The sequence below is a fragment of the Culex quinquefasciatus genome, chromosome 3, assembly GCF_015732765.1.
Source record: "Culex quinquefasciatus strain JHB chromosome 3, VPISU_Cqui_1.0_pri_paternal, whole genome shotgun sequence".
In the NCBI taxonomy this organism is placed as follows: Eukaryota; Metazoa; Arthropoda; class Insecta; order Diptera; family Culicidae; genus Culex; species Culex quinquefasciatus.
In genome coordinates, this window is record NC_051863.1 from 61,497,642 (window position 1) to 61,520,055 (window position 22,414).

The 22,414-nt window shown below is 35.1% G+C and overlaps 4 protein-coding genes across 4 annotated transcripts; all 4 read left to right on the forward strand.

The window, feature by feature from the left end:
- The first annotated feature begins 658 nt into the window (after window positions 1–658).
- On the forward strand, window positions 659–1,590 carry LOC6043437. The gene is made up of 3 exons (XM_001859027.2): window positions 659–820; window positions 875–1,267; window positions 1,387–1,590. Exons 1-3 carry the CDS (start codon window positions 749–751, stop codon window positions 1,525–1,527), a joined length of 606 nt encoding a protein of 201 aa, XP_001859069.1. The 5' UTR covers window positions 659–748; the 3' UTR covers window positions 1,528–1,590.
- Window positions 1,591–8,289: 6,699 nt separating this feature from the next.
- Window positions 8,290–9,218, forward strand: LOC6043438. Its single transcript, XM_001859032.2, has 4 exons — window positions 8,290–8,610; window positions 8,679–8,879; window positions 8,942–9,028; window positions 9,086–9,218. The coding sequence occupies exons 1-4, from the start codon at window positions 8,416–8,418 to the stop codon at window positions 9,215–9,217; spliced, it is 615 nt and encodes a 204-aa protein (XP_001859073.1). The 5' UTR covers window positions 8,290–8,415; the 3' UTR covers window position 9,218.
- A 6,826-nt stretch (window positions 9,219–16,044) lies between these two features.
- Window positions 16,045–17,147, forward strand: LOC6043440. Its single transcript, XM_001870942.2, has 4 exons — window positions 16,045–16,447; window positions 16,513–16,722; window positions 16,781–16,867; window positions 16,925–17,147. Exons 1-4 carry the CDS (start codon window positions 16,136–16,138, stop codon window positions 17,060–17,062), a joined length of 747 nt encoding a protein of 248 aa, XP_001870977.2. The 5' UTR covers window positions 16,045–16,135; the 3' UTR covers window positions 17,063–17,147.
- A 4,372-nt stretch (window positions 17,148–21,519) lies between these two features.
- LOC6043441 lies at window positions 21,520–22,409 on the forward strand. The gene is made up of 4 exons (XM_001870943.2): window positions 21,520–21,650; window positions 21,712–21,912; window positions 21,978–22,064; window positions 22,123–22,409. The coding sequence occupies exons 1-4, from the start codon at window positions 21,594–21,596 to the stop codon at window positions 22,348–22,350; spliced, it is 573 nt and encodes a 190-aa protein (XP_001870978.2). The 5' UTR covers window positions 21,520–21,593; the 3' UTR covers window positions 22,351–22,409.
- Window positions 22,410–22,414: the final 5 nt, after the last annotated feature.

Genomic DNA, 22,414 nt, shown 5'->3' on the forward strand with positions numbered 1-22,414 from the left:
CAATGCTGTGAAAATTGAGTTTTTCTCAGTGTTATCTAATTAGCCCCTAAAATAGCATTTCGCGATACCACGGAGACTATCCACATTTTTAAGCGAAGATGGCGTCACGAATGGCGCACGCCCGAAATGTCAAAATCGCGCAGTGGTACCAACATTAGAAAAAAAAAGTGTGGCTTTCACTTTTTTAGTATTTCTGCTTGATCTTTTAGTTGCAAAGGTGCGGCCAACGCAAATTATAAAAGAGAACGGAATGTTTTGGATGTTTTGGACAGTAAAGTTAGTGGTATTTCATCAGGCCAATGAAATATGGCTAAGTTTGTAGAGTCGTTATGAATTGTCTGAAATAATAGGCTATCTATCTAATTATTCATGTTTGTCAATCAAAATCAAAATCTTGAAAATTATTCTTGCGATGTAACAAAAACAAAATTTTATCATGAAAACCTTTTGATTAAAAGAAGAAACCCCAATCTTCGTAGTTACAAATTCAAAAAGAAGAAAATAAACACACACACACACACACATTGTATAATGTTGTGCACACTTCCTATCAACGTTTCTAACATAGCCAAATGAAAGTGAGTTGAATGACTGTATTATTTCCGCCAAAAGTCCCATATCTTCGAGCCAATAAAAATAACCCCATATCCCCAGACCTCGATTGTAGTTCACGATCGTCCTCTGAGTGACGATCACAAACTAGAACATCTTCTGATCTAGCCCGGTCACCAGTCAGTGCTGCTTCAAGATGATTACGATGAAGGATTTCTATCTGCGGCCCACGTTCGATACCGAGGAGGAGGCCAAACTGTGGGAAAAGGTGGTTTTTGTGATGTCAAATTTTGTTCAGTGATTCAATAACTTTGTTCAACAGATACAGAAAACCGTAACCCACGCTAAGCAGTTCAACAACGACTTTGACCACATCGTCATGCACCGGGACCTGTTTGGGACGTTTTTCTTCTACTACCTGCAGGAAATTAGGCTGAGGATCATTCAAATCTTGATGGAGTTCACCGTCGTTGAATGGCGCGAACCCAAGCCTGCAAACGAAGTCCTGGACCACTTTGGGCAACCGGTCAAGCGGAAGGAACCGGTCGGTGAAAAGGAGCTCGTTATTCCAGAGTACGGCATTCGCGTCAAGGGATGGAAGGAGAGAATTCCGATGGAGTGCTGCGGAGAGAGCTTCCGGAATGTGAACATGCTCAAGCTGCATTACCATGCCGTTCACGAGAAGCATTATCTGTTTGAGGCCAACACGTGTGAGGTTAGTAGGCTTTGCTCGTTGTTGTTGTTGTTTGTCCCACAAGGTGGAAGTAAACAAATTCAAATTGATCGTTGATGGTGCTCGTGTGCTTTTGTCTACCGATTTTGCTTTATTTTTAGATGAAGGCGTCAGTTCTAAAAATGGTTGTCTTCCGACATGAGCTCGACGAGTTCGTCCGAAGTGGACTCAAGTGCAACGCGGTTCTGAGCTTCAACCTGCTGAAAATCCTGCGCAAAATTATTGCAATTATTAGATACTAAATAAATATGTGTTTAAGCTATTTATAAACGACGAACACAATATCAAATAAATTATGACGTTGATTTTGTTGTCTTCTCACTCCTTTACTGCTCATGTTCGCATAAATGTTCCATATGCAAATTAATCGGATTCAGGGATAGGATATCGACCGAACTCAAAGTACCATGTTTCTCCATCGAAAGGAGTTCCCAGTACATTTAGCTGGAGGCGCATGGTGCTTTATGTTCAATTAATGTATCGAATTTCTGATTTTTTTTCTGGCTATTTATTGTAGAGTCTTGGAAACAACTGCGACCAATACAAAAATGCGCAGGCTCAACTCGAGGGGAAGCATGAAGTTTGGGGTCCTCGAAACACGTGCACAAAACATTTAGACAGGGCTGAATGGGTCTTTTCCAAAGTCCCCCCCCCCCCCCTTCCTTCAAAACCGGCCGAAAAAATCAAGGGGCAAAATGTCAAAACACTCAAAATTTCAACGACATTTTGAGTGCAATCTAGAGCGTCCAATTATCTGGGGTTACAAAATTCTCGGGAAACGGGAAATTTTCAACAAATTTCCCGGGAAATCTGAAATTTATTATTATGATCCAGTTTCTAATTATATTATGTAACAAAATTGTATAGAAAAGCAATTTTCAGTGTTGGTATTCCACGTATCCACGTGATTTATGAATGGCCCTTCAAATTGTACCAAATCACAATATGATCGTTAGTATTTTTGGTTAAGAAGTGTTATTTTTAAAATCTAAGTGTTTTGACTAGAGGTGGCTACAAAAAGAGCGAGCCGCTCAAAAAACCGGTTCAAGAAAAAAAAGCGAACGAACCACGGCTCATAAAAAAGATCCGCGGTTCTTTATGAAACTCCGATCTTTGGAAAGAGCTTAAGAAAAACCATTCTAAGATGGCATGATTTTTTAATCTGTGTGTTTTTAAATATCATTCAATTGAATTTGTTTGAAAGTGTAATTTCAAATATTTCAATGCTTATGCATAAATGTTGAATTTGTCAAAATGGTACCTTACGACAAAAAAGAGGGATTGATTTCCGTCATTTTGAGAGCTGAATCGACATATTTCGTGAACCACGTGGACAGTTTTTAGAAATATTAGAATTTGTTTGATTTTAGCAGAAATAACGGAATTTTGTAAAATTATTAGCAATTATCTTCTCCAAAATCCTAGATATAAGTTTGGGTGCTCTCCCCAACCAATTATTCGAACGTTTAGGTACACAGAAAAAAAAATCATGGTAATATTACATCTGGGAAGGGGTACACCTTTTATGTCAGAAAAAAGGTGTAATTTTACCTCTGGAAATGTGTAATTTTACCACTTTTCTGGTGTAATGTTACTTTTTCAGTCTAAATTGAGGTAAAATTACATCATAAAAGAGGTAATATTCAACCTTCAAAAAGTACAGCTTCCAAATTTACATTATTTTTTTCTGTGTACGAGTAGAACTCTTGACATAGAGATCGCCAAGACCTACGACCTACGTTCAACGATTCCTTACTTTTTTTTCAACAATAAAAAAAAAAGTTTAGTAAAAATACATAAAAACTCAAACCATTCTTTATTTCTTTCTTATTTTTTCATCATTTTTTTAAAAAGAGCGAAAGAGCCGTTAAAAGAGTCTTTTATTTGAATAAGCGAGCGAAAATGATGGTTTATGGATGGTCGGTTTTCTCATTTTTTTGTGTGTATTTAGAAAACATTGGCCCAAAAAAGATAGCAAAATGTATACATCCGCTTAAATTTCGGAAATTTCTGGGAAATTTAAAATTTCGGGACGGGAAATATTTTTTCGGGTAATTGGACGCACGAGCGCAATCAGCGGAAAACTATTTAGAATGTATTCCCCTGCGTTTTAATCATTATTCAAATGTTCATTTCAATTTTAGTGTATTTTCGACGTGCAGCACCACATATAGTTTTTTTTTGCAAAAAAAAAGTTAAAGGGCAATCCCATGTCAAATAGGGAATCGGCTGTACCCGACCCTCTCCGATTTCAATGAAACTTTGTAGACATGTTATTCTACGCTTATATAAGCCATTTATGTGTATATAGAGCCAGTTTCAGTCAATAATGACATTTGAGAAGGGCGTAAGTGTTTTAAATATTTTTGTATTTCGTAATTTAAATATTGCTGTATCTCGAAGCCGTTGCATCGTATCAAAAAGTGGTCAAAGACAAACTTGTAGGAAATTTGACGGGCTTTCCGAAAAGATTCACTGAAAGAAAAAAACACTTCACTATTATGAGATTTTTTGATTTTTGAGTTTTAAAGTCAAATTTGAAGGTGAGCCCACGATTTTTTTTCGTTCAAAATTTTTGTGAAAATAGCTTAAGAAGTTACAAAAAGACTCACGAAAAATGCAGGATGGAGCTACTCACCAAAAAAAATACAAAAATCATTTACTGAAACTGTTTTTTTTTCATAAGTGTTCTAAACAGCAAAATTTTCAAAAACTGAATAAGGCAGGGTGGCCACTCAAGTCGGGAAATCGGGAAAGTCGGGAAAAAGTCGGGAATTCGCCAAAATCCGCCAAAAATCGGGAAAAAGTCGGGAATTTATGATTTTTTGTCAAAAAGTCGGGAATTCTGAGCATACTTGATTGAAAAGTATTTTTTAACTCTTGAATAATTTTGTAATATTTTGTAAAATATTCAAATTGAATTCACTCATTTCTGCTTTAGTAACTTACTTTAAATTTAAGGTTCTTTTCACTATTTCAATATATTTGAGTACAGAAAAGCTGTTAAAGGCATTCAAAATCTTAATGAATATTGGAGTCTTTGACACAGATTTTCATAATATTTTTTATGATGAATTTTTGTTCATCAAACAAGAGGTAAAGTTAATGAAAAACTAATATAAAAATAGAGCCTAATGGCCGGCTTAGAATTATGGTTCTATTTCATTTTGTCACATAATTGGATATTTAGTAACAGATTCCAACTTGAGTTTGTCAATGTTTTTTTGGTGAAGATTTTTATTTGTTTAACAAAATTTATTTAGTAATTAAAAATATTTTTTTCCAAATGTTGCCTTTGAACTTTTTTTGTGAGTATGGGTAAATAGATAAAGCTTGATTTTCAGTTTTCGGAATACTTAAATATCGAATAAAATCCAAAATTGAAAAACTTTTTAACGTTTTGGAAACATAAATAAAATATTGAAATTGCAAAATATATAATCCACGAAATTTTTAGTTATTGCAAAATTGTTTAAAAAAAATGTTTCTTCAATTATTTTACTTCAAATAAGTGGGAAAACATAAAATCATATCAAACTTAATTTTCATTGAAATAAAAACATTTAAATACTGACCACTAGATAAATTAAAATTGTTTAGAAAATTTAATATAAAAATTACAAAATTTAAAAGGAACTTGTCAAAAACATTTTTTTTGAATTCCTTGACATTTTTCTAAATCCTTTGAATGAATAATAACAGCAATTATGTTTCAATCATTCTTTGATTTAAAATGATGATGTAGTTTTGAAAAAATAGGAACGCTATTTTAAGTTCAGTTATCTTAAACTTTTTGTCATTTTCAGTTGAAACGAAGTATCAAAAACTATTAGTTTGTCAATTTAAAAAATAACATGGAAGTTATAAATATTGTTGAACTTTCGATTATTTTTTCAAAGACTAATTGTTTGTGTTTCTACTCTGAATCATAATAATGAAATTCCATTTTTGAAGTGTTTTGCCTTCCTCACCTTACTGAGGAAAGGCTATAAAATCACTCGAAAACTGAACTTCTCAATTAGACCTCCTAGACCCACCTTCATGTATACCTATCGACTCAGAATCGAATTCTGAGCAAATGTCTGTGTGTGTGGTGGGATGTTGATAAAAAAATTGTCACTCGATTATCTCGACATTGGGTGAACCGATTTTGTCCGTTTTGGCGTCATTCGATCCGTTTTGGGGTCCCATAAGTCGCTATTAAAAATTAGGCAGTTTAGTTAAGTACTTCAAAAGTTATGCTAAAAAAACGATTTTAACAAAAGTCCGGAAGATTGTAAAAAGGGTGGTTTTTGTAAGAAACCCCGGCATGTTATACATTTTTAGAAAGGTATTTCAAAGACCTTTCCAACGCGACCAATACATTGAAGATCTGACAACCCTATCAAAAGTTATTAGCACTTAAGTGTTAATTATGCACTTTTTGGAAGCCGGATCTCAGATATCATGATGAAAACGTTGTCCGGATCTATCATGCAACCCGTCGTTGAACAGGTAATCAAAAGACCTTTCCAACGCGTCCAAAACAATGAAGATCTGGCAACCCTATCAAAAGTTATATGCACTTAAGTGTTATTTATACACTTTTTGGAGGCCAGATCTCAGATATTTTGATGAAAACGTTGTCCAAATATATCATGCGACCTATCTTTGGATAGGCAATTAAAAGACCTTCCCACGAGCGTGTTTGGATAGCATTACCCTTTAAATGAGAGGAAGGCACCAACCACCTAAGGGTGGATTAAGTAACGTTTTTTTATTTATTGTTTAGTTTTTATATTTACAAAAAATACCTATATTTGGATTTTTTTTTAAATTCTTTGTGATTTTTTTTTCGCTGGTTAATATTGACTGTTCTTATAGAAAGTTTTTGTTTGAAATCATTCTTTAGATAAGAAATGCCTATTATTTGAGCATTCTGGAAAAGTCTGGAAAAAAGTCGGGAAAAAGTCGGGAATTTGAAAATGGAATTTGAGTGGTCACCCTGATAAGGGAATCGATTCTCCAGACAATTTTACACAAAAGTCTCCATATTGATAATTGTCCTAAGTCCAATCCTTGTGAAGTTACAGCGGTTTTAAAAATAAAAATGTTGAAAAAATAATTTTTGCAATTCCGTCGTGAAACTACTTACTTTGCCTGTCATTCTTGAACGACGAAATAGCCTATTTTTCTGTACCAAAAATAACAGAATCGAATAGCAACACTTTTCAAAATAAATGCTGAAAAGTAACACTTTTCAACATTTTTTTTTTTTGATTTAAACAATTTATTGACAAAATACATGAAAATTTGACATACAATTTCACTCAGTGTGTGTTTTTAGGAATTGCAAAAAATGTCGTATGGAACTCGTTGCAAAACTTGATTTTTTCAGCACTCTTCGTATTTATCCAATTCGGTGAACCTCGTTGGATAAATGTACGACTCGTGCTGAAAAAATCCTCTTGTTGCAAAACTTGTTGCATAAACTACTATTTTATGATGGTTTTTGGCAATTTTTATATGACATACTTGATTTTTCAGTCTCGAAAATATTTTTACCGGAAAGCTCGTCCAATTTCCCACAAGTTTGTCTTTGACCACCATTCAATTGGATGTAAATTTCCTACAAGTTTGGCTTTGACCACTTTTTGATACGATGCAACGGCTTCAAGATACAGCAATATTTAAATTACACTTACGCCCTTCTCAAATGTCATTATCGAGTGTAACTGGCTCCATATACACAAAAATGGCTAATATATGCCTAGGATAATATGTTTACAAAGTTTCATTGAAATCGGAGAGGGTCAAGAAAAAAGTACCTAAAAAATTCCTGTTTTGGGCTGGAATTACTCTAAAACTTTTGGCCCATGCTTAAAAACTTACAGCTAAAAAAACGCGATTGAAAATGTATACACCGTTTATCCTTTTGTTTCATTGATGTTGGAATTTAAAAAAAAAATATCGAAAATATCATGACTTAATTTTCTGCAAGGCATTACCCAAGAACTTGTATTTGGGTCATTTCGCGCCAACTGGCACACCACTCGAAATGCACTTTGTCTGATCAAGCTCAAATTTGGTGGAGCTATTGATACCATCAATACATGTAAGAACAAAATTGGACCACCTCTTCTGTTTTGGCACCGCCACAAAGTTTTGTGATTTTTGTCATTTTATCATGTATCGCGTGATAGGTAAATTCTGCAACTGCAAGCTTAAAAAATCGTTATCTCAAAAGAATTTAATTTACCCAACATTCAAAAAATTGATTCTTATGTAAAATTGTCTGGACAACATGATGGTAAAGTTAAATTTAAAATTTAAGCGCGTGTATATTGAGAAAATTGCGTGTAAAATTTTCAATTGCGCAAAATGCACCAAAGTTCTGAAATATGATGACGCCATTCGATTCAGCGTCCAATTTCCTTCAAAAATATCTGTCGAGTTTTGCTCAATCATTTTTTGTTACCAAGATATGGCCATTTGAAAAAAGAGGTTTTTTGGAAAATTGACGAAAATCAGATAACTTTGGGGTGGTGCCAAAAAAGGAGGGGTGGTGGTTCAAAATCGGGATTCTTACATGTTTTGATGGAATCAATAGCTCCAGCAAATTTGAACCTGATCAGAAAAAGTCGAATTCGAATTTGTACTTTTTGTGTACAGTTGAGGCGAAATTACCCATTTATTATTGTTGTCTATTTTCCGAATAAAACTAGCAAGTAAATATCTTAATTCAATTTAATGGCGCCAAAATGATTGTTTGTCTGTCTGCAAGTTGATGAATGTTGTACATAAAAAAGCTGTTTTGTATTTCCTCTGTTTAAACCTTGCGAGCACGCGTACGCACCTAAAACGTTTGCCAAAAAGTGGCTACCTTCGCAAAGGTCTGATTAAACAACTAAATAGACAGCGAGTATGATACATTTCCGGCCGACCGTCGTTCGCGCCGATAGCCGATGCCTATATTCCGAATCCGATCACCTTCTGATGAGAATCTAATTTTATTAATGCATCTCGCATCATGCACCATTGTCTGCTAAGCCGCCAAGACTTTCAGATCGCATTTCGGGTCGCGAATTGAGTCTTTAGTTGCTATATTTTAGTTTGTGAAAAGCTTTGAGGCGTTTTTTTAGTGCACAGCTATGACTGAGGAAAAGAAGAAGGTCGTCAAAAAGGTGGTGAAGAAGAAGGTTGAGGAGGCACCACCGCCAGAGGAAATTCAACAAGCTTTGGAGGAAGTGGAAGTTAAACAAGAAGAGGTGATTCCAGATGTCCCATCGGAGCCGGAATCGGAGCCGGAGTATCCCGATGAAGAAGAGATTAATAAATTTGAACTGGTATGGGTTCTTTTTTACGGTGATCAAATGAGCAAAAGGGTTGATTAAATCGTTCCTTTACATAACAGCTGCACGAGTTCGAGAAAAAGACCGAAGACTACTTGAATAACTTTGACGATTTGGTGGAAAATCGGGCCAGGTGTCGATCCATGTACCTAAAGCTGCTGAATCCGTTGCGAGAGTCAATTGTGGCACTACTGCTTCGTTACATCCAGAACGATCTGCCACGTGATGATTACTTGTATCAACACATCAAGTGCTGCGATGAGGTACATATTTCGTATATCATTTGAAAAAAACAATTGTACAACAAATTTCTTCTTTTTTTTAGACTCCAGAACCACTGAACAGAGAGGACTTTGAGGCTCACTACAAAGAAGTTCACAAGCAAGCCAACAAAGGAATCGAGCTCCTAGAGGTTAGTTGACATAGTTTGACTGTTGTAACAATAAAGTGTAATAACCACATCTTCCAGGAGCCAATCATCAAGGACTACCACCGGGCTGTAAAAATGTACCTGGCACGGGGAGTTGTGTCGAATGTTGAGTTGATGTTCAAACTGCGACGGCTTTTGCGGAAGACAAACACGGTGCTGTTGGAGCAGTAATTTATTCGATTTATTTTTTAAACACCCAATCATTTTTCACAAGTTTTTTTTAAAGGAAATAAAAATTTAAAAAAAAATCTGTTTTAAAACTGTGCCAATTTGCATCATCGTAGAACCTATCACCTCCTTGAAGTTTTTTTTACAAACAGTCTTGCTTGATAGGATAACAATAAAATAACAGTAAAATTAACTAAAATTGATCATAACAAGATGAAGATCGAGATTGTCCGATCTACGAATAAAAAATAACGACTCAAAAAAATCTCAAAGGGTGCTAAAATAATCTGCTCGCTCTTGATAAATTCGACGTTTCTTCTAAAATCGTCATCAAGGGTAAATCTGGGTCTAGGTGATACAAAAATGCTGAAATTTGAGCCCCTTCTTAAAAATTGATTCCCTCCTCTTTTGCAAACATTTTTTTGTCTAGAGCGTGTACATCCGCTAAACACTTCCCTTGTCTCATCCTAAGAGACTACTTACAAAAGTGGTGGAGGTTATTCCTCAATATAGCCCTGTTTGAAAAATGTCGCACGTCGTACGAGTTGTCGCACGGTTTTGATTTTACCGTTTCGATATCGATTGGTCGAAAAGACGACAAACGCACGACAAACACTCGACATGCGCGACATTGTTTTTTCCATCGATTTTCCTTAATTTCGACGTCACGATTTTCGTCGACGCAAACAGTTTGACAGTTCTCTTCAGTTGATCTTGTTTGGACTTGATTTCAACCGAATTGAACCAGTTGTCGTTGCTGTTGAGCTACTGGAGGATTTTGGTAAGTTGTGTTACTTTTCCGGAAAGTTTCGGCTGGAGTGGCGAACGGCCAAATCATAGTCTTATGTTCTGGATTTCCAGATTTCGGTTTTCGTGGCGGTGAAGGACGAAGACGGGACATATCGTTAATTCGGTGGGCCATGTCCATGGACTATGCCGGAGGACGGTATCGTAAGGAATCGGTCTGCGATTGAGAAAGTGTTTTGTTTTCCGCGGAAGTTGCATTTCCAAAGGAGAAGGAGTGTCAGAGTGTTGAATGTGTCGGAAACAGAAGGAGGGAGACGGAACATTCAAGCTCGGGAGTCAATCACTGTTCCGCGTGAATAAAAAGATGGAGGAGGACGGAATAATAAACTCCCGCGACGTTTCTAAACAGCCAGAATTTGTTAATGGAACCGGTGAGTAGTGTTTTGGATGAGGTGTGTTGGGAGTGCGTTTGTATGACGAAAAACTAAACATAAACATAAAAACAATAATTCGACGAAGAAAAATATTCAAACTTGAATTTGCACAATTTTGAATTTAAGATTTTTTCATTTAATAATTCTTAAAATTTCAAAATTCTTAACTTCTGAAATCCTAATTTAAAAAATTCTAAAAATATTTAGTTTCTTTAAAATTTGGAGGTTAAATGATATATTTAAAATTTTAAAATCCAAAAATAAAAAAATATAACTCTTTCGTTCTGAAATAAAAAAACTAAAAATTCTTAAAATTCCAAAATTCTTAACTTCTGAAATCCTAAATTAAAAAAAAATCGAGGATTCTAAAATTCCTAATACTATCAATCTAAAATTCCATAAATTTTTATTTTTAATAAAAAAAAATAAAAAAAAGTTCCAACATTCTTAAATTTTTAAATTTCCACAATTCCTTGCTTCTTTTCAAATTCTTCAAATTGCGTAGTTTAAAAAAACAATAAAATTTGAAATGAGAAAATTCAAGGTTATTAATAATCTTAAGAATTTGAAAAAAATTAAAGATCCTAGTTCTAATAAAATTCTCAAGATAACATATATTCTGGCATTAAAAAAATGCTAAAAATCTAAATTAATAACATATATACAGTACATAATACAATTCTATACAATACCAGAATATACAATACATAATACAATTCTTAAATTCCTACATTCATAGATTATAAAATTGTGAAATTTTCGGCTTTACAGAACTCTTAAAATCTAGTATTCGAAAATCCTACATTCTGATATTCTTAAAAATTGTATTTTAATTCTTCAAGTTTTTATATTCCAAATAATTTAGAAGTTTAAAAATTCTTGAGAGTCTTAATACTTTTAAAATTCTTCGTATTAATATTTCAATATTTTTAAAATTTCTGATTCCTAATATCTTAACGTTTGTAATTCTAAAAAATATAATATTAAACTAGATAATAAGTTTTAAAATTTATCTATTTTTTTGTTTTACAATATTTAAGGTTTTTTTTATTAATATTATTTATAACTTTGATATTAACTTTGAAAAATATTTGCAACGGCATTTCGAAAATATTTTATTTTTGTCATTGGATACATCAGAACCTCACTGCTACCCACAATAAAATCAAACATAACATGTTTCATTTTTTTTTAAACCCAACAATTCTGATGAAAGTCAGCTTTTTAAATTTCAAAACATGAATCTTTGTTTCTCAAAATTTTGAAGTGCAAAATATTTATAAAACACGTCATGTCTTAAAATTTTTAAATTCTTGAATCCTGCATTTTTTTTAAATTATTTTATTCGTTCCAGTTCTGTACAAACAGTTTCCAGAGTGCTTTTGCTGGACGTGGACTAGCAAGAGGAAAAGGACAATGAAAATGCGTTGGTGGTGTTGGACTTCTAGCGGAATCTCAAAAGCGCCATTATCAAAACTCAGTATTCCTCCTGGAGATACTTCCGGCCGAGAACATCCTCCGGGTGAAGGCGATCGAGGTGGGCAAACTTCCCACGGGGCAGCACTCGAACATTGGAAGGGTAGACAAGCAGAACCTTTCCAAAAGTGGTTGGCCATCGTCGGACCAAAAGAAGTCGGTTTGTATTTCCTTCTTGTGCAACGGCCAATCCCGTCATTAAGCGAAATTAAGAAAATTATGGCTGCAGTGATAGTAAATATTTCAAAAACAAAGTGCCAGGCCAGTGCAAACTAATACAAATGAATAAACATAATCAAAAACATAAACAAAGTGAATTTTATTTTGAAAATAACCTCAAAATACCGGAATGACAGCACACGACAAAGGCACGACATCCTAAATAACAAAACCGTGCGACGTCGGTCGAATGTCGTACGACAATGTCGAACAATTTCGATTATCGATCGTACGACAAATACGACATTTTGGTGCAAAAACGTCTGACATTCGTGCGAAAGTCGCGCGACATTGTCGTGCGACGTCGTACGATTGCACGGACGACAAACGACGGACGTCCGACGGACTTTTCAGTCAGGGAGGTTGCTTTATCAGTACAACTACTACTACTACTAAGTAAGGGACCATCCATAAACCACGTGGTCTTAAGGTGGTAGATGGTGTACTTCACTTTTGGGGCAATGACTGTCAATTGGTTTTGAATTCAGGGTCCAGAAATAGTAAATTGGAATGAAAAAATAATCACTATATGTAAAATGCTTCTACAAACATCACAAAGAAAACTATTTTTTGATTGAAACATTCTGAATCAAGATTTGAATGTTTTTCTAAAACAAACATGGCCGCCAAATGGCCGGTTGGGGATGATGCCACTAGCGTGCCCAGCTCTTTGAGGAAGGTGGGGCAATAATATGGACGTTTTAAAAAATACTTCATTTGTGGACCCCCCTGACCAAATTTAGAACAAATTTCTGTGGATGGTGGGGCAGTTGCCCCATGTTGCCCCACCCTGTGCACGCTAGTGGATGATGCCCTCCAGAGCCCTAACGTGTGCTATAATCTTGTATTGCTCCTGAAAATATCATACGTTTTTCATGTTTCAGCGAGCTACTTTGATCATGTTCACATATACACAGAAAAAAATATGTAAATTTACCCAGCACGTAATTACTGTTTCTTATGTAAACTCACTCAATGTAATGTTGAGATATGATGTAAAGCGCAAAAAGTCATGGAAATTACTCTAATGTAAATCTAAATCTAATGTAAATCATGAATCTAATGGAAACGTTGAGCATGGAAACTCAAATCTGATGAATTTCTACCCGTGTTCGGCTTCCTGTAAATTTCTATTCAATGTAAATCATATATCCAATGTATTTCTGCCAAACGTTGACATCAAAACTACCCGAACTAAAAATAGTAATATTTGGTTCTCTTTCTATCGCTCTCATACTTTGCTGGCCCACTGCCTGAGCCTCGCCCTGAACAAGTTGATGCTTTAGCCGCTCGTTTATAAAATGCGAAGATGGCTCAGTCGGCAGCGGGTAGCAGCAGTAACACCGAACATTCTACCCGTCGTCCGTTCGATTCCAGTCCAGCGTTATTCCACTTGGCCGTCGACGAGAAAACGTCCCCTACCTGTGAAACAATTTTTTAAAATCCGAATTTCCTTTTGCTGCCCGCTTCACTCATTTTAAAATAGAACATAGGCCACACCCTTTTCCTACTGCAATCCAAGTCGAGCTTCTCATTCCCATTGGCTAATCAGAATTAGTTGATTTGAACTAATGTAAATTCCAAAAGTAATGTAAATTCGAAAACTAATGTAAATTTTCAAAACTAATGTAAATTTCCAATGAATCTAATGTAAATTTCCAATGAACCTAATGTAAATATACATCATTTATCATGATACCTTTTGGTACATGATAAATAATGTAAATTTACAGAAATATTTTTTTCTGTGTATGCAAAAACAGCACGATGAGAAAAACAGGCAATATTGTCCAGCCATATTGTCGATTTTGGGACATATTCTGATTCAGATTCAGCGGGCAAAAGTACAGTGAAAACATATAGTTGGACAATTTTCGAATTTCGTTAGGGTGGTCTCATACACTTTTCCCTTGAAAATTTGATATTTTAAAATGAAAATATATCTCGAGTTTGAATAAAAACAATCCTTAGATTTTTTCAGCGTTCGTGGTGCTAGATCCCCCCAGTCGAATGCCACCTTGCGTTCGAAATTTGGCCTACGCTTTTTCGAGATACTTAAGTTATGAATTTGCATATTTGTTACCTTAAAATGGCACTAATTTTTTACCCTTAAATACAATTTGACTTGTTAAACAAGAAAAAAGTTTGTTGTAAGGGCTCTTAAAGTACCCCGAAGAACATTTCTAGAGTTTTTTTTTTAAAAAAAGGTCCTATAAGCTATTGTGTTTTATATGTTTATAGGCCCTTAAAAAAACAAACTTTAGATTTATTATTATTATTATATTTTTTATAGGATATTCAAAATCACCCTGATCGTGAAACACCCTAATTTTAGACTATTCCAAAGATTGCCTTCTGAAGAGTCAAACGCTCCAAAACTTCACCAATCACCATTTTTCGGAAAAATAATTTTCCACTTAATTTTGCTACACAGTAAAAAAATTCTGTGTAAAATCGCAAAAGCATGCAAATCACCTTTGTGAGAAAAAGCATGTAATATTGTATGAGAAAACGTGTACACAAAAAGCATGTATAAAAGAAAAATAAATAAAATTGCATCTCCCAGACGGATTTATGTCGAAAAAATCGCATTTTCAAAAAAAATGTAGGAAATTTCATCATGAACATTTCTCTTTCTGAGAAAAGGCAATTTCTACACTCCAGGGTCGAGATACTTGAGTTTTAGTGAGAAGAAATCTCAATATCCGAAATTTCTCAGAATTTACACACAGTAAAAAAATCATGGTAATATTACATCTGGGAAGGGGTACATCCTTTATGTCAGAAAAAAATGTGTAATTTTACCTCTGAAAATGTGTAATTTAAAATGAAGTAAAATTACATCCTGAAAGAAGTGATATTCAACCTCCCAAAATTACACCTTCCAATTTTACACCATTTTTTGCTTTGCAAGCAAGGCCTACTAATTACACGTCATTGCAAAAATATCGATGCCTCTGTGCTCTCTTGTACTAAGCATGCTGGGATTCCTATCCAGATGCACAGAGGCATCGATATCTCTTTAATGGCCCAGGTATACTTTCTTATAGTAATTTTGGTCGCTGAATCCGAATCTGGAATCTTATTTTACGTAAACAGTGGTGAACTGTAATGTTATTTGCTGGTATTAACTCCTTTTTAGATTGCAAGCAAATCCGGTCTTGCACATCTCTTATCTTAAGAATATTTTTTTTTTATGTTTGTAGTCATTTAAAAGAAAGCTAGTGATCAGATAAATTTGGAAACGTGTTATTGGAGGTCGTGCAACAAACTCAATGCAATTCAACGAATCATCTTTGCGGTTAACTTTACGCCGTTGGCCTGGCTGCTTTAAAGTTTGAGATGTTTTAATGCAATCTAATGCAATGGGGCACTGCAAATGTTAATAATGACAAGAGGATGCTAGGCGTTAATCAACCTAAGGCATTTTACAGGATGCCCTCGAAAGACTGGCTGCGATAGGGTTAGATCAGATTAGATTAGATTAGAAACATGTTATTGGACGTCGAATATTAGTGGAATATTTAATTTAGAGCCCCTCAAGACATATTCTTAAAAAATCAGCGACTTTCTGAAGAAATATCCGATTAAATCTTCAAAAAAGGACCTCGACGCAAAATGACATGCCGATTTTATTGAATCTAAAGTTTTTCTACGAATCATACCGAGCGCCAAACTTAAACAAGCAAAAAGTTAGCAAATAAATATGAAGATCTGATATTTAGTTACCTTTCATTAGACACACCAAATAATGCACATCATCAAACAAATTTAAATTTCACTACACCATTGACAGAAAACTCTCTACAGAATCAGTTCTAATTAAATCCAGTTTACAAAACGACTTCCACAAACACAAATCCAATCTTCCGATCGTCGAACAACGATCGTGTCCAAATTTGGAACCAAATTCGTCGCAATTAGTTTCAATCCTAGCTTTCCCTTTCTGCCAAACCGACTGCGTCCTTCAGACAAGAATCAGCTTCCTTCCGTTCTACGTGAGCCTTAGATTTGGGAGCAAACTTTAGTTTGAAACTTTGCAAACATGGCGGAGGAAGCCCCAAAGGAACCGGAAGCACCAAAAGAGCCGGAAGCCCCAAAGGAACCGGAAGCATCAAAAGAGCCGGAAGCTGCGAAAGAACCAGAAGCTCCAAAGGAAGCGCAACCAGCACCGGCAGCTGCTGATGGCGCAGAAGGCGCCGAAGTGGAGAAGTCCGGTGAAGACCAGAACGGTGAAAATGTAAATCCAGACGAAGAAGGCGCTGAAAAAGTGGATGGAGAAGAAGAGGGCGAGCGAGAACCGGAACCGGAACCGGAAGAGCCTCCTGCGCCCAAGCCGCCAACTAAGTTTGATTTGGTAATGGTTTTTAAATTTATTAAAGCGATTTGTAGTTTTGACCAGTAAAAATGATGAAATTTCAGTTGCACGAGTTCTTCAAGACGACCGATGAGTTTATGAATCAGTTTGACGAAATGGTCGCCAACAGGGGCAAGTGTCGATCGGTTTATTTAAAGAACCTGAACCCGCTGAGGGATTCGCTGGTGGAATTGCTGCACCGGTTTGGTGTGTTTACGCGAAACTGGTTGCCCCATGATGACAAAAACCGGGAACACATCAAGTGCTGTGGAGAGGTGAAGGATGATTTTTTCAATAACTGTGGCCAAATACTAATCTCATTTTATCGAGCAGCAGGAGCACCTTTTCGACACTGACGAATTTGAGGAACATTATGAAGAAGTTCACGAAAAAGACAATGAAGCCATAGTGATACCAGAGGTATGTGAAATGAACTAAATAAACCTCAGATTAAAAAATCAGTTTTTTTTCAAGCAGCAAGAAATTATGGAAGCCTATCAGGAAGCTGTCGAGGATTACATCGCAGTGGGAGTCGTTGTAAACGACGAGCTGATGTACCGGCTACGGAGAATTTTAAGAAAGTCCAATCTGGTGCTGACGGGTGTTTGGTCTTAGGAAATTACTGCTGGAATAATTGTGCTGTTCAAGGTTAATCGTTTAATGAATAAATTTGTTGCCTTTTTCGACTGGCAAGAATATCGGCATTGCATTTGTGTTATAACTGAAACGTGTCCGAAATGATAAAACCAGAATATTTTTTTGTAAACTCTTTCTGTTCTCCCGAGCAGACGGAAATAACTTGGGAAGGTCAGTTTTTGATATTGTGAGAAGATCGAAATATGTTATTGGGATGATCGGATTTGTTGTTAAAAAATATTAAAAATAATTTTAGCTTAAGGACCCCATTTCATGGCCAAAATAATGACCCTGACGAAATTGGTTAAAACTATCCCATAGTTCTAAACATTTTAAACAAAGTCCTTTAGGGGATATATCAAATAATAAAAAAATCAACTTTCAAAATTTCAACTTTTTAGAATAACTTTAGCTTAAGGACCACATTTTATGGCCAAAATAATGACCCCGACGAAATTAGACAAAATTATCCCAAAGATCTAAACATATTTAACAAAAGAAAAAATAATAACAGATTGTGTTATGGACACTTCGAAACTTTTCCATTTGTGCGATTTATGGTAATTTTATTTCTAAGTCTGTATACCGAACGAATAACAAATATTGTTATTAGGAGAGTTTTTGAAATGTATAACATTTCCTCTTATTAGCGTGTTATTAAACATTTTCAATGTAATATCACTTCAATACCAAATTTTGTTATTTCATCAGAAACTGTTATTATTTTTTTCTTCTTGAAGTTGAACTTCAGGATAAAATAATAACACTTTTTGTTATTTTAACAGGATTTGTTTTTTGAAATATTATTAATTGTGTTATGACCGTCTGCCCGGGCTTAAGGAAATTGGGTAAAATATTTCCTTAGGAACAAAATTTGTAAAAAATAATGGCAATTAAGTAGATTCCACGATTGACTTAAAATTCTCAGGGGATTAAGAGCATAATAGATTTCATTCACAGAACTCGATATTTTTGAATTTGATGTCAGTAAACGCTTCAGTTTCATCTATTCAAGGTATCAAGGCTCCCTGAACACGCTCCAATCGACAGAGTGGAATTTTATTTGTGTTATCTCAAAGACAAAAATGGGTGCGCATGGTTGCTTAAGATGATTCCATTAGAATTTATACCCTGAATTTAAAATTTTATCGAGTGGCAGAAAATTCACTAAAATTCAATTCTTCCAATTGGTGCGTGTTCAGGGAGAACAAATCTATGATACATCAACGAAGCTGAAGCGTTTACTGACATCAACTTCACAAATGTTGAGTTATGTTATTTGCTATTGCATTTGTGCTCCTCTGCTCCACCATCCGATGTTTTCTTTTCTTTTCTTTTGAATAACATTAGTTTGAAAAAAATAACTAAATTATTTAAACACGTATAACGCTTATTTTTTCAAATTACTGAAAATCCTTTAACTTTCGAAATATTTTTAAGAACCTCAAGCATATTAACAAAATTAACAATGCTATTAAATTTCATTGCTCTTCGGCCGTAATTTAAAAAAAAAATCTTACTTATTCCACCGCAGGTTGGTTGATGCCTTCCTGACAGTAACATAGTTTTGTCTTTGGTAAAACGCAATTGTCCAATCTACAAATCTTTTAGTATCATTTGAAAGTCCTTTTAATTATCCAACAAACAATGGATCGCATTATCGATCCGGATATTGCTGGATGGAATGGGACCAAAACGATTAAAATCGGTTCAGCCAGTGCTGGGATAATTGTGTGATTTTTTTTCGGTGCACACATCCACATCCAAACACACACACAGACATTTGTTCAGTTTTTGATTCTGAGTCGAAATGTATACGTGAAGGTGAGTCTAGGAGCTCGTATTAAGAAGTTCATTTTTTGAGTGATTTTATAGTATTTCCTCAGTAAGGTGAGGGAGGCAAAAAATATTAAGACTTTTGGAAATGACTAGGAGTTTTAAAGATGACAATTGAATTGAAAACTATTTTTTGTTTTTTTATATGCAACAAATGGTTTAGTACAATAAAAAACCGTTATTTTAAATAGAGAACACACAGCCTCAAAAAAGTGTATAAATAACACTTAAGTACTAATAGGGTAATTCTCTACCAACTCACACGAAATCGGGAAAAGTTGCCCCGACCCCTCTTCGATTTGCGTGAAACTTTGTCTTAAGGGGTAACTTTTGTCCCTGATCACGAATCCGAGGTCCGTTTTTTGATATCTCGTGACGGAAGGGCGGTACGACCCCTTGCATTTTTGAACATGCGAAAAAAGAGGTGTTTTTCAATAATTTGCAGTCTGAAACGGTGATGAGATAAAAATGTGGTGTCAAAGAGACTTGTATGTAAAATTAGACGCCCGATTTGATGGCGTACTCAGAATTCCGGAAAAACGTACTTTTAATCGAAAAAAACACTACAAAAGTTTAAAAAATTCTCCCATTTTCCGTTACTCGACTGTAAATTTTTTTTGGAACATTTCATTTTAAGGGAAATTTAATGTACTTTTCGAATCTACATTGACCCAGAAGGGTCATTTTTCATTTAGAACATAAATTTTAATTTTAAAATTTCATGTTTTTTCTAACTTTGCAGGGTTATTTTTTAGAGTGTAACAATGTTCTACAAAGTTGTAGAGCAGACAATTACAAAATATTTAATATGTAGACATAAGAGGTTTGCTTATAAACATCACGAGTTATCGCGATTTTACGAAAAAAAAGTTTTAAAAGAGTTACTTTATGCGTTTCTTTTTGTTTCGTCGTCCGTGTCTGTCGCGGGTGACCATGAACGGCCATGATCAACGACGACCAACATTTTCAAAACATTTTTTTGTAAAATCGCGATAACTCGTGACGTTTATAAGCAAGCCCCTTATATCTATATATTAATAATGAAAATTTTTGTTCTAAATGAAAAAATGACCCTTCTGGGTCAATGTAGATTCGAAAAGTACATTAAATTTCCCATAAAATGACATGTTCCAAATTTTTTTACAGTCGAGTAACGGAAAATGGGAGAATTTTTAAAACTTTTTTAGTGTTTTTTTCGATGAAAAATATTATTTTTTCGGAATTCTGAGTACGCCATCAAATTGGGCGTCTAATTTTACAAAAAAGTCCCTTTGACACCAAATTTCTATCTCATCACCGTTTCAGACTGCAAATTATTGAAAAACACCTCTTTTTTCGCATGTTCAAAAATGGAAGGGGTCGTACCGCCCTTCCATCGCGAGATATCAAAAAACGGACCTCGGATTCGTGATCAGGGACAAAAGTTACCCCTTAAGACAAAGTTTCACGCAAATCGAAGAGGGGTCGGGGCAACTGCTGTGTGAGTTGGCGGAGAATTACCCAATAACTTATGATAGAGTTGTCAGATCTTCAATCTTTTGGGTTCGTTGGAAAGGTCTCTTGATTAACGTCATGATTCGAATTCCCGGACGCTTCGAAACCCGGACACCTTATCTTGTTTTATCAATTATTTGGATATAAGTTCGCAATATGAATGTCAAAACTGTGTTATTTGATGAATTCTAACATCAACTTTCATTTAAAGTTTGTTTGAACGCTGTAGTTAATGCCAAAACAATTCAATAAAATAAAATTATAAGATTAGCAAAAAGGCGAAACATTTCACGTGAAATATTTCATAGGCGTCCGAAGCACCGGGAAGGCAATGCAGAAATTTATGGTTTTGATTTCCTTAAATTCCAGCAAATTTTTATAAAAAAAAATATCGATTGTTTTGATGTTAACAGCTTATTTGAGACCTAAAGAATGCCATTCACTACCATTTCAGTCCAAATTTGTGCGATTCATTAGCAAAAACGAGTGTCCGAAATTCGAAGCAAAAGTGTCCGGATTTCGAATCAGTGTCCTGGATTCGAAGCACAACAAGTCATTTTAATATTCAAATTCTGATGAAAAATTGTTAGAAAAGATATATTTTGCATGCATTCTCTTAAAACTGACTGTTAATACTACATCCTGATGATATTTCTTCATTTCCAACATATAACATGATTTTTTGTCAGCTCTAACAAAAATGATATGCTACTAAGTGTCCGGATTTCGAATCATGACGTTACCCATCGAACGATGGGTTCGGATTCGGATATCATTTTTATCAAAATATCTGAGAACCGACTTAAAAAAAGTATCGAAACACTTAAGTGCTAGTAACTTTTGATAGGGTTATCAGATTTTAAATCATTTGCTTAGAATTTGACTCTGAGTCAGTTTTTAAAATAATAAAATTAAAAAAAGTAAAATCTCAATCTCTTGAGCGAAAAACTACAATTTGTACACATTTAAACTCAAAACATGTGCCAAACGATCCCGCTTATTCCCTTTTGTTTCAGTTCCAACTCGAATGGTTGAGACGCGTTTTAAAATAGTTTCCTTTGTCCGAATTCGAAAACAAAGCTCGTACTAAAACAGGGGGGCAAAAGGTAAAAAAAAGGAAACCTCCCCCCTTGCGAATGAGTATTCCCTAAAAGCAGACAATTCAAATCAGACCAATAAAATGGTGGCGGTCCCGATTCGAAAGCGAACCCTGGATTACAGCCACAAATTTCGAAATGTAATTAGATTTTTTTTTGTTGTGTTTTAAATTTTTAGGTTTAATTTAGCTTAATTTTCAGCTCATAAAATTTTCCGACGATGTGGCGCACTTTCTCGAGGAATATAACCAAATCATGCAGCATCGGCACGTCTATCGGCGAAAGTTTCCCCGGCACTTGAGGGAAATCGAGAGCAATTTGAGACTGCTGATTTCAAAGTTTGAAACTTTGAGGGTGGGCGGTGCCCGAAATCAACTGTTTCAAGAGCTGTTTTGTTGTGGGGTGGGTCAATGATTTAAATTAATGGGTCAGGTGACATTTTGAGATTTGCTTTTTCTCCTTCACAGACTTTATCTGAAACTCGGTATGACTTAAGAGAGCACTACTTTCAATATCATAACACGCCACGATTGGTACATCCCAATATCGTAGAGGTAAATTAAACTAAATTTTCGATAAGCAACCTTCAACAAAAAAAAACTCTCCAAACAGTTACGCTCCGGTCACGGAAAGTTGGAACACTTCCGGTCACGTCTCGGAGAGTACCTGGCCTACGGAACGGAATACACGGCGGCGCTCATGGTGAACCTGAAGAAACTTTGGAGATGTGTCAGCATCACGTTGATGATTGATGAGCCAATTCGGGAGCATCACTTTAACAAAATAGATCGACAAATTTATCTTTGGAAGGAAGTCCAACAGAGGGAGAAGCAAGATTAATTGAGCTGTGCACACAAATACATGTTACGGGGGAATAAAGAAACTTTTCATTTTATTAATAGAA